This window comes from Calliopsis andreniformis, chromosome 5 (assembly GCF_051401765.1).
Source record: "Calliopsis andreniformis isolate RMS-2024a chromosome 5, iyCalAndr_principal, whole genome shotgun sequence".
NCBI lineage: Eukaryota > Metazoa > Arthropoda > Insecta > Hymenoptera > Andrenidae > Calliopsis > Calliopsis andreniformis.
In genome coordinates this window covers 6,353,414-6,365,954 of record NC_135066.1, presented here as the reverse complement: position 1 = coordinate 6,365,954, position 12,541 = coordinate 6,353,414, and the positions used below count along the sequence as shown (strand labels likewise).

General features: G+C 36.7%; 1 protein-coding gene across 1 annotated transcript in view; it reads right to left on the bottom strand.

Moving 5' to 3' along the window:
- Rho-5 (rhomboid-5) overlaps positions 1 to 12,541 on the bottom strand; it is a 117,452-nt gene continuing 104,911 nt past the window's right edge. The window contains exons 8-17 of the mRNA XM_076378256.1: positions 9,307 to 9,620; positions 9,064 to 9,150; positions 8,531 to 8,704; positions 6,884 to 7,067; positions 6,300 to 6,536; positions 6,175 to 6,201; positions 5,554 to 5,744; positions 4,705 to 5,001; positions 4,091 to 4,244; positions 1 to 3,931 (exon numbers count right to left, since the gene is read on the bottom strand). Of these exons, the coding sequence (XP_076234371.1) occupies positions 3,500 to 3,931; positions 4,091 to 4,244; positions 4,705 to 5,001; positions 5,554 to 5,744; positions 6,175 to 6,201; positions 6,300 to 6,536; positions 6,884 to 7,067; positions 8,531 to 8,704; positions 9,064 to 9,150; positions 9,307 to 9,620 (2,097 nt within the window). The 3' untranslated portion in view covers positions 1 to 3,499. The remainder of the gene's footprint in view (positions 3,932 to 4,090; positions 4,245 to 4,704; positions 5,002 to 5,553; positions 5,745 to 6,174; positions 6,202 to 6,299; positions 6,537 to 6,883; positions 7,068 to 8,530; positions 8,705 to 9,063; positions 9,151 to 9,306; positions 9,621 to 12,541) is intronic.

Below are 12,541 nucleotides of genomic sequence, written 5' to 3'. Positions count from 1 at the left end.
TCGTGATTTTTGAGTTCAAATTTTAATGAATATATAAGTAATGTGCAGCCAGAGTTAACTGAGCTTAATGTGATGTGATGGGAAGTTGTGCGCAGCATAGTCGAACGAATAAAAAATATTCCAGACAAAGGGGTTGAGTGTTCTCACTCTAAATACAGAAATACAACTCTAACAAACCGATTAAGATTCGACGAAATTCTATATCGAGCATGGTTTTCGATTATCGTAATTGTCGCATTCGCCATAATTTAGAGAATTTCACTGTTTTCCGTCTGTAGCAAGAGAAGACAGTGCTTCTAAAAATAGATGCGTTAACAATACTTTCGTTGTTATTAACTGAAATCCATTCGTACTTTTTACACGAACCGAAGTTAATATTGAAACTTTGGCTTCTTACGTTGTCTTATTTTAAATATAGATTTTTTTCTATAGATATAGAAGGAAGGGATGCTCGAAGTCTCTTCCTAGATTCGAAGCTTCAAGCAAGAACGTATAATCAGAAAAATGTATAAAAATTTATCATTGGTTATACGATTAAATATTGATTATCGAATTTAGGTAGATTCAATACATAATTTCAAGAACGTGCAGTTACATTCGAGATAGTGTTTACATTTCCCCAATTAATCTTATATTTATGCAGAATTACCAAGATTATCATTGAAAATTATGGTAATTGCTACAGCTATATTATTTATCTTGCTCGTTTCTGTGGCATGCTCAACACGTACGAAGATGGAAAACCATGCTTTCGCATGTATACATAGTTTGCAATCAACATAGTAAACTTATACTTAAAATCTATACGAAGGAATGTTCTCGATAAAGGAACTGATGTCTCAGGTTGCATAAAATGTTTAGGTTCGCTTCTGTAATATGTTCCCCATATTTCTATGATTCTTTGCAATTTTGTGATAATGTTCACATTGTATACATAACTATATTACACTGTGCTTGATTGTTGATTGAACGTTTCAGGATATTATGATAAATGTTACTATAAACACTTTGCCTTATTGAGTCTTCTAAAAAAAATTATAAACGGGAACAAAATTATCAGTTAAAATGGTAAAGAGGATTCCATAGTTTTCTTTAGCGAGGAAAGATCTCAAACGCAGAAATTCAAAACTTCGTGCATACTTCTTCTTCTATTTTTAAATGGCCTTTCATTTGTATTTTACGATTGACAAATAGTAAAGAATTCGATATTAGTGATATTCGAGTTCTAACAATAAGAGATATGATGCTCGTCTTTTTCTTCGATATAATCACTTTTCCCTCTATAAGCCGCTTTATATTTCTCACTATTTTCAAAAAATAAAATAAAAATGACAACGCTCGTTATTTTCAATAGACTCGAGTTAATCAATAAGAAATTTATAGAATCTTCATCAAGTTTAAACTGTTCATCATTTTTATTCTATGTAATCTTGAAAATAATTCGGGAATATTATGTTCAAAAATAGAAGAAGAGTTTAGTATTTGCAAGAGTTTTATAAGTTTTTGTATTTCTGGGCTCAAGATTTTCCCTTATGAGTTAACGTAGTACTATTGTGATTGAATTTATTATTTTTTTTTTTTTTTAACTAATGAGATCCTCTATCTTACAAAGACACTATGGAACAGTAATACTCTGCGTTCATTTAGTCGGTGGAAGATACATAGTGGAGTCTGTAGAATGAAAATTCCAATTGAAATGTTTTAACCTTCGAATTCAAATATGTTTTAACATATTGATTACAATACTGAGCGAATCGAAAAATGAAATATTGCGATTGCTGAAATATACACACTAATTTGTTCCTTAATAATCGATTGTACTCTTTGACTAGAGAATATCAGAGATCATTTTTGTCGTGAAATCACTAATGTTTTAATCAACCATTGAGAAATGAGTACAAACGATCTTTAGTTGATTCAATTAAATAAAATGGCTCTACGAAAAAATTGCAATTGGAAATCATTATGTAAAGCACTTTTTTCTCCTTTTTTTTCTAATTTCAACACGTGAATTCTATGAAAGATAAGATGATAATAAATAAAACGATGTCAAAAATGAATGAATTGTCGACTCTGCTACATCTCTTCCATCAATCAGCTCAGAAGATTGGCAACTGCGTAAAAATGAAATCGAAAGGACATATCCTTCGTCTGTAATCTGTGAACCAATCGATATAGCCGCATCAACGGAAATTTACTGTAATTCCACGTCGAGCATGCTACACTAGAACGAGATCCAGAAAGCTCACGCGCGCGCGGCACGGCGATTAGAAAGGTTACTCGAATCACTTGAACTTGCAACAACCGTCACGTTATGGCACATCATGCTCGCTATTGCTATTCTCCAAATGTCAATATCGTTACACGCGATAAGATGCAGACGAACAGATTCATTTCCTCTTGTTCTCCCTCTCATGCTTCGTTATCGACTCTCAAACGATCCCTTACACTTTCATACTCGTTATAATAAAACACACATTCACAAACGTCACATTGCTCTTTCTCCATCGTGTGCTCTGTCTCCTTCGTTTCCCTTGGGCTCCTCTTAAACTTCACCTCTCTGGCATTCACAATTATGTACAAGGTGAGATTTAACTAGATATCTTGATACCATCTGATTAGATATCTTCGCGTTCTTTCTCTCGATGCTTTCACACGCTGTTATAAAAAATTGATTCGTTCCAGCAGAGACTTATCGTTAACACTTTCCTCCAGCCTCGTTTTCCCTTCATTCCTTTTCTTCTCCGACCCTTAAAATTAAGCTCATCCGATTCACAGTAACCGGTGGTAAGTATCTCCCTTGGATGTTGCAGCTCTCGCGCGTGTTATGAAAAATATTCTCGAAGACAACCGCATGGCCCATCACAGATAGTTCCGGCGTCGGAGGTACGGGGTGCTGCACGACGCGCGTACACACTTTCAACATTCTTCGCGTTCGTTTTCTCTCTAAAATTAACCTTATCGAAATTGTTCTTACGTCGTACTTCTATATTTATAATAAGAGTCTCCGTTTCTATGTACATGTGTTCTCACCGTCTGGTCGCTAAACAAACGTCCCAAATGACGATCGACCAGTGGCCGACACTCTCGATAACACGATATCGTCCCCAGCATCTCAGTTCACGTTTATCTCGAGCAATACGTCCTCGTGGCGAAGCACGATCGCTGGTCGCTTAGAAAAAGGCGTGTGTTTCTAATATGTACATTTGATCGATGACCACAGAGTCCCATTGTTCTAGAACTCCTGACGATCTTGAGATTTATTTAATTTTAAGGCAGTGTCGTTCGTCCAGAGACAAACACAGTTCCATATTTCGTTGGCAATAACGAGAGGCACGCATAGACTTCGCCGATTCGGTTCCTCGCGAGTGGGGAACCTCATGACTTTCAAATCTCGCCAGGCCTGGGTCAGGACGATTAGCTGGCGCCAGGGCCCAGCCTGGCTTTGGTCGAAGCGGCAGGATGTTTCGAAATCGACTTCGAAATACAGCCCCGTGTGTCATACGGGCTCCTCTCGCTTGAAGTTGATGTTCTGCGAGGCACAGAAGTCCCGCGTGAAGGGGATGCAGTTGAACAGCTTGCAGACTTCGCATTCGTACACGGGCACGTTGTAGAACAGGGCCAGAAGGAGCGTGAATAAAACTACGATGAGTATCAGGCAGACCCAGATCAGCCAGATTTTGCGGCGACGGTCGTAATGGCCGAACGAGATGAAAGGCATCAGCGCGTACGCGGCGAGGAAGCCGAAGATAAAGCCGAATAAGTGGGCGTAGTTGTCCACCCATGGCAGAATTCCCAGAATTAGCAAGCCCAGCAGGATGAAGATCAGCTTGGTCAGAGCTCGTCGAGGGTGCTTCAGCATCGGCCAGCAATGCAGGACTTCGACGATCAGCGTCGCTAAAAGGGCGAAGTGTGCGCCTGCTGGGCCGACCTGTAACGATTCGTTTTATGATGGAACGGATTGTTATTTTATCTAACTGGCAATATCTTCTTCGATCGTTAATGATGCTACATGTTAATTATGAGCTACAAAATTTGAAGAAGTTGGGACAGGCGAAGAAAAATGTACAATAAAAAAATTACAACTTACCTCTGCTCTGTAAGGAACGAATATCGCGCTAGCCAGATTCCCAGCTAAAGCCCCGATGAAATAAATCAAAGCAATCCGCAGCGATCCTGTTAACTTCTCTAAATCTCGCATTAGGAAGTACTGAACCAATAATGTGATGAACAGATGGAGAATTCTACAAACAGAATGCAAGGTGTGTATTAGTGAGTCATAATCACAGCTTCATCTATATCTACAGTACGCTAAATCTAGAAGACTATTATTTATAAGACAAATCAAATGATCTGGTAACTAGAGACATTTTGACAGTTAGGCATCGTATCTTTAAAAATGGACACATTTTCAAATTAATATAAATGATTTCCAAATTTCTAATCATTGCATGCGCAATGTAAAGAATCCATGAAGATAGATTTTGAAATAAAGAATAAATATGCTAATGAATGGTGTTTTAGAAATACATTAATGTCTTGAAAATAGTATTAAAACTGGTATTTTTCATCGACAATGAAGTGCATTTCAAATATTTTATAAAAAATATCATTGGATTCATCTTCATAAAACAGTTCTAAAAAGTGACCCAAGAGAGTGACTTTACCAGTTGTATTATCATTCGTAAATAGATAGATTCTTACCCTGCATGAAGAAAAGTAGTGGTGAAAAGTCTGTAGAACTGATCTGGCCATTCAGGATGAAGAAAAGGGATCATGCCGCAAACATCATGAAGACACTCAACTTGTGAACAGAGCGATGCTTCCTCGTGGAAGTAACCGTGCACGAAATCGCAGTACTCCTTTGTCGTTATTCGGCACATTCCATGAATCCCGATGCAACACGGATGACCAATAACCTCGCACACCATATGCTCTGCCATTTTATCTTTGTAACGACCCACTGGGAAGTTCCCATTGCCTCGCTGGCTTCCGTTTCTACTGTAGATCAGTGCAAACAGTTTTTTCGATATTAATCGTACACAGGTTAATGAATGATGAAAAAAATGTTCTGATGCTACGGTTTATTAACGAACTATTAATGAACAGTTATTATATTGATGAACAGTTATTGAGAGTTCAAATATATCTTAAGATATATATCTTAACTATTTAGAATTTTAAAAGTTGTAAATATTTGAGAGTTCAAAAATATGAAAGTGAAATGTGTCTGATTTATGACTTATTTCAGGCAAACACATTGAACAGTAGAGTAAGTCAGTAGAATGTCAGACACAGTTTAGACACCGTGTAACAAGTGACAATTTGGAAGCGAAACCTAAACGTAATTTGTTCATTTTTGATTTTCATTTTATTTTGTCATATAGAATCATCTCATAAAACTTCTAACGCCTATTAGTAAACATTTTGCAAGTTTCTACATATAATGGGAAAAACTTCGAAAAATATGCAGAGATATTATTACTATTTTCTGATTAGAAATTTCAACCAGTGTACATCAAAACTTGAAGGAAAGAAGATTAAGGAAGTTACCTGAAGCGTTGGTTGAACGAGTTAGTTTTTCGGCAGATGGGCCACTTAGTGATATCATCAGGCCACTCGTAAGGTGCTATACTTGCTGGTGCATCGCAAAACTTTGGATCCAACCCGCAAACTGATCCACTTATGCGCCCACCTGGTCCACTGTCTCCAGGCCCCCACTTCTTCCAAGTTGATATTGTATTCTAAAGTTTTTCACAACATTATACACTTCGTCAAAAGCTACCATCGAGGAATAATACTTGCAAACCAAATCATGCTACGTCATTTTGTTCGAAACAAGCAACAGTGTATACATATGTAGAACAGGAGACGAAAAGCTAAAGACACAATCCTAAAAATACGTAACTTTTATATTTCACGAAGTTGAACATAGGCACCTACGTATAATAACATTAAAATTGGCATGCAAAAATAAAAATAGCATGTTCAGTTTAAATATACTTATGAAGTAATATAAACTAAATTATCTCATTAACTATTAAAAGTATGAAATTTAGGAAAGTGTTTAAAAATTCTGTGAAATTATAATATGCAACGAATAATTCCAGTTTAATAAATACTCGTAAATAATAATAGGCAAGCTCGTATCCTATTCATTTCACTGAAATTTACCGTAGCAGTTGATCTCAGTCCCCGGACCAGTTGGTTTGCAAAACAGAAGATTATATTATAAACAGGGATGCTGGGGTGGGAAATAGAATATCATCTGTTTGACTCGAGAACGAAAAACTACTCACAGAGCAATCCGCTTTACTAGATTGCACGCAGCCAGAATCGTCGTTCCGGATGCAGCAGGCGGTGTCGCGTTCCCTTTCCCGCCAGACATCAATCTCCTTCAGGATTTTAATATCGCGACGCATACACGGTGCAAATTTTGCCCCCAGATGAATCAAATCCGCGGCTCTTGGACCGAACCAGAAATTCGCAGGTTCCTGGTAGTCCACTTGCTGGAGTGACAGACTCGTCACGAGAACCTACAAAGTATAACAATTCGATCAAGTTTTCTAAGTCTTTTTAACACTTAAGACAATTGTGTACTACTGTAGTGAAGGTACGATTTCTCGTGGTAGGAAATTGAGACTTTTATGGTCACGATGGTAAACATCATGACTTTTGTCGTCGTGAAAACTAGATATGACAGTGAAACATCATGCTATTGCACTGTTGTACAATATCATGACAGCAAAAGTCGTGAATATTTAATGTCACGTAAAAATGTACCTGTAATTTTAAAATATTCTGATTGTTTCCAAATTTTTCACTGAGAAAGGTAGATTTATCTTTCTGTGATAAATTATCATATTTAGCGAGCTGAACTCACCAATCCTGATCTGTGACTAAGGTCCATGCCCACAGGCCCGAATCCGTAGCATACTAGCGATATTATTAGAATAAGAACTTGAACGGTGGTGATCCAATATGTAAAATATGGCCGATGATCTTCGAAATCGTCCAGCTGCTTTTGGACGTCCGGCTTCTGTGACACACTTTTTCGAAAGGACCTCCTGTAATCATAAATACACGTGTGCTAGTAAAAATAAATATTCGTGTCATTTAATACAGAATTATGAATCACTAAATATAGTTGAAAAATATGTCTCGAAATCTGTTATTCCAGAAGCTGTGGCGTGTGATATTTTTGGAACACTACAATGCACCAAGACGTGGTACGTCACGGTTTTTGCATTTCTGACATTTCGCGCTTGTCTGTGTTTCGCTGTTGTGTGCCACGTGTACATACTACATATCTAGGTCGCGGCTACGTGATAAAAGCCTTCGCAGGATCGTTAAAACGGAGCATAGGGGGCTTGCGGGAAATTATTTTAATAATGCTCAATTATCATCACATTCTGTGGAAAGTAGGAATAAGAAAATAGAATCCAGTGAGGAAATGAAATTAGACAGGCTATCTTTAACTGACCAATGTAACATATTATGTATAAAGTTAAACATCAAACTTCATGAGTAGAAGTTTGCAAATTGGATGATTTAAAAATATTATAAATTATTTTATAAATAATAATATAAATTATAAATAAACTCAAACATTTACCGATTATGGTCTCCTATTAAACGCATATGTATGATTGATAAATTCAGAGAACGAAAAGCTGCAATGACTGAAGCTGAAATAGGGCGATCGAAACTAATTTGCAAGCTAAAGCTTAAAAGTTGTCTAATTTGTACACTTATATCCGATTGACAAGTTCGAAAATCGAAATACATATGTCTCGTAGAAATTGAAATTTTCTAGAACTCTGTTCCCATAAAAGAAAGTACAAAATTAGAAGAAAAATAGTTCTCGTAGGATAAGTGAAATTTCATTCGTTCAATTTTGTATTAGTGGACGTGGACATCTTCTTTTCCCTTTTTTAAATTTAACTCTCGATTTGCAATACAAACAGTGGCAAATTGTAGGTGGTCGGAATATTTTTACAAGGCCCACCGAAAGTATCGGCTAATAGAATTATTCATATGGAAATTCATTTAGTGACCGTTCCAAAATCAATTTCTTCATCGATGTGGAACAACGGCTGCATCAATATACGATGATTGTCCGATATTTGATAAACGCGCGGTTTTGAATGCCAAAACAAACTGATAGGAAATAACTGATTTTTCAATGTAGGAATCTGTCTGTGGTTGCACAGTACTAATACGATATGTTATGTACATACCAATAAAAATTTAATTTACAGCTAAAAATGATTTCTTTCAAATATAAATATCTGTTCCAAACATTATCTAGATAAATGTATTGGTGTTTTATAAATTATTACTAAAAAATGGTTTTATCATAAAATGCTGTGAACGTAAATGTGTGTGTAATATTTATGTACACAATTCAGCCTTGTTGAACATGTAAGTTTGTGCTAGTGTACGACAGGTATATGACCAAAGATTTGTATTGCATGCTTTTACTGATTAGTGGAAAGGTTAAATGCTTGAAATATAACAGAAGACTTACCCGAAGAACCTGCCAACGATCCCCATGCCATACTGCCGTCTGTTGCTGTTATCAAATATTCGGTCGATGGTACTCGAAGAAATTCTTGTGCCCCCAGTCAAATCCCTCCTAAGAGTCACCCCCTCATCCTGCTGCACCCTGGTGCCCTCACTCAACGGAGCATCGTACCTCGACCTGCTCCAACTCGTTTTTCTGTAATCTCTTTCTCGTTGTAAATCATGGCACTTCTTGCTCGATGGTGGATTATTCTATTTATTATCCGACATCGAGTTTTGATATAATAGAGTTACCCAATTTTGGTGTGAAGTTTTCACGGATTAATCTTTTTATCGGACTTCAGAAATATAATTCTGGTAAATCGTGATTCAATCAGTTCGTAATTAACCTGTGAATTGATTTTGAGTTCTGCTTTCTAGGTTTATCGAAAAGGGACAGTGAGACTTTAAGATTTACGCGTGATAACGGGTTTCTCTGTTTTGTGATTTTAGAGTTTTGGGTGAGATAGTAGAACAGTTTAAAACATAAATTCTCACCTTGAAATATAATGGTCCCTCGAGATGTGACGAGGTCTTCTGACCTGTCCCTCAACAGTTGTCCTCTCATCTTTCTGCGAAGCAAACCTATAAATTTTTAAGAATGCTGTTTTATTACCAACATACTGGTTAGGACGTCATAACATTTGAACATCCAAGTTAGCTAAAGTCCAGGCTCTCAAAGACTGACAGAACTGCAGTGAATGTTTCCTTAGAGTCTAAGTTTATTTCATAAAATCTTACCTGACCAATTCTTCGGACGTCTCTCGATCACCCGCAGAATCCAGCAGGTCCGATACTTTTGCACCTTCCTCATCGTCTTTGGTCAGTCCCTCGAGGCCCTGTTCGATTTGCGACTGAGATTGCTGCGATGGTGGCGGCGGAAGTGGTGGCGGTGGCGGCGGGGGCCTTTCGAAAAAGGACTTCTCCTCTTCCTGGCTGCTTTCTGGCGACGAAGCCGCCTCTGTCCTTGACATATAGGCAGTTACGCTTGGTGGGAAGCTTCGTGACTCTGGGGCGGTTAACGATCTTTCTCGGGGTCGTTGCCTCCTTAGGGACTGCAACAAGACACCGATTTACTGGTACTTTTGTTATTCGTTTGGTAACACACTCTAAATAGCAATTACAATATCATTTTATGTGTTAATCCTCTTTCAAGGTTAAAATAAGTAGACTCGAAATGATACAACGCATAGCAACAAAGCTGATCTTTTGTGTCAGTCATAAAATTACGCTTGAAAGGATCCAAGCACATGTGTTGCTTGACACCGACAAGCGAGGGATTTTAAAAAGATCTCGTTTAGACCAGTAACACTAGCTGAAACGTTCATTACTATGCAAATATTAAAAATTCCTGAGTTTTATTAAATTAAAACAAAAAATAGTATTATTAAGTTTCTTATAATATTCTCGCAACAGAAATGATACTGGACATATTTTCAATTGTTTCTTTTTATGTGGGACAAACTGTCTCGGCGCAATAAGCTGTAGCATTCAAATATTCAAATATTCAAAAATGAAATCTGACATCGTTAACAGTGTAGGAACTCGTAGCTAGCAATATTCACATATAAATTCTGATGTCGTATTTTCATTCGCTACCAATGAAACCACTTCGCAGTGAGTCTATATTATTTGAATTTGAAATTTCAAAAATTTGAAATTTTCAATTGAAAAAGAATGAAAGAAAAATGACCACAGAAGCAAACGACGTCCCCAATATTCGTCGTTTCCCTTTTCTCCCTTCTGTTAGAATTTATTATTGTCGCCAAAAAATTCTGTCCGCGAGTAACTATTCATTCTTCCTGACGGATCGAACTAATGAATGGAGAACAACTTTTTTTTTTTTTTTATTCAGTGCATGACCCTCCAAAATACGGTACCCGTTAATTGCAAACAAGGGCTGGTCGCTAAGGCAATTAACGATAGAGTATCGATCTCGTGACAATATAAAACCTCATTAGACAGGCGTGGTACGGTGAGATAAACATGGAGAATGTTAATTTCGATGTGTCAGCTGTGAAATTGAATTCTATTCGGCCAGATTCGAGCTACCAACTCGTTTGGAAAAGCTTTCGTATATTTTCGAGCTCTTTCTCGTGCGCTCTTTCTGCGTTAACGAATTCGTTCAATCCAAAACTTCAAACACGGGTGTACAGTGTTCCCTCGTTATGATCTAACGACCGATCGACGAATGTACATTGAGATGCACGTTCATGTGATTAAGGGGCAAAATTATATGATGTAGAAGGAGTCCTCTAGCACTGAACAGCGCCTAATATCGGAAATTAGCTATATTTTTAGAAAATGAAACACAACAAAGCGGCCAAACTGCAAAAATCTTCGTTATTGCAGCATTATCTTTTTCATAGCTCACAGTTTAACGCTAGAATCTTGTTGTTAATTAGATATCGTGCACAATTTCCAAAAATCTATATCTATGAAGTTTAAAATAACATAAAACTACGACAGTAGCGAGTAATTACAAATTTCAAAATAACGATAAAGTACATCGGCAGCAATTAATTAGAAATTTTGAAAGAACGTAAATTTACGCCGACAACGACTAATGTATTAAAAAAGCCTGTCGAAGCAGTTGGCACGCAGTAGTGTAGAAAAATTGCAAAATAATTGGGGAACATTCTCTCATCAGAGAATCGTAAATCTCTATAAATTTGCCTCGCAACATGTAGTCTTTTCTATAAATTTCGAAGCGATCGAACACTGCACTTTCTGAGTGGTCGTAATACAGCGCGCACCTAATTATTCATTTCGGAGTTTAATTACTCTATTGATCGTTTGCCCGTGTTTGCTTTCAATTATACAATACTGCTTCGAAAAGCGTTCTCCAAGCACAGTTGAGCTCTATTGTTGAACTCCACTTAATCTATGTGTCCCGCGTACCTACATCGAAAAACATTTACTTTACAACTATATCGCAATGCCGAATAGCGTAATCGGTGCTTCAGCGATTTTCCTTGAGCATTGTTATACTTTTTGCGAATTTCATGGCTCAGCGATTGGTGCTAGAATGTTTTCCCTAAGGGATTTAACACTTTAATAAAACTGAAAACTTTGCTACAAAAATGTGTTCTTTTTTATTTTTTAAAATACTTCGATACAACGTAACAAATACAAAAAACATGTTTTATTTCTTATTTTATTCTTATTAGTTGAAAAACTGTTAAAGAGTTAATTTTGCAGTCACCTTGGTATTTTCAAAGGTATATTGTTGCAAAGTATTTAAAAAATGATATTGTTGCTAGGATTGATAATTTAAATTTCAGCGCTGATTACTCAATTTGAAAGAATTTGTTCTCTGAGAACGTAATCAGCAACCACATTTTCTGTGATGACAAATTGAAGTCATGTAAATTGCTTGCTATAAAACAAACCAGTTGTGAAATGGTACAGAAAAATATGCTGCTTTGAAAACTTTTGGATAAACTTCTCTCGACTTCAAGCAACCAACACGTTCCACTACATCGCGCTGTAAATTTATTTCCTAAGTCAACATCTTTCATAACTCTGTGAATAAATCTGCAGTCTCTTAGGAGGGCATAGATTGAAAAATTATTGCTATCTGAATACAATGACATCATGAGTGTGTTAACTTTTGAAAAATAGAATATAGATAGGTACTTATAGAGCAGTGTTATCAAACTTATATGTGATATATGAACACGGGCCACGAAGTACCTACAGTTTTAAAGAGCCTGCGAGTTCTAGATCGAGAAAAGGTTTCCCAACAAAATTTGAGCTAGCAAACAAAATGTCTTTAAATTGTTGAAGACTGTCGATTTATCCAATCTTTCCTAGTAGTATTCGTATTTTGGAAATCATCAGTCACAATCACGAAATCTATCACTAAAAACACGGAGTTATCACACTATATGAAGCTTCAAAACTTAATGACATACGATGTAAGTGAGTGTATTATTTCACGAAACAGTAAATGAGTTAACACTTAACAGTCAGT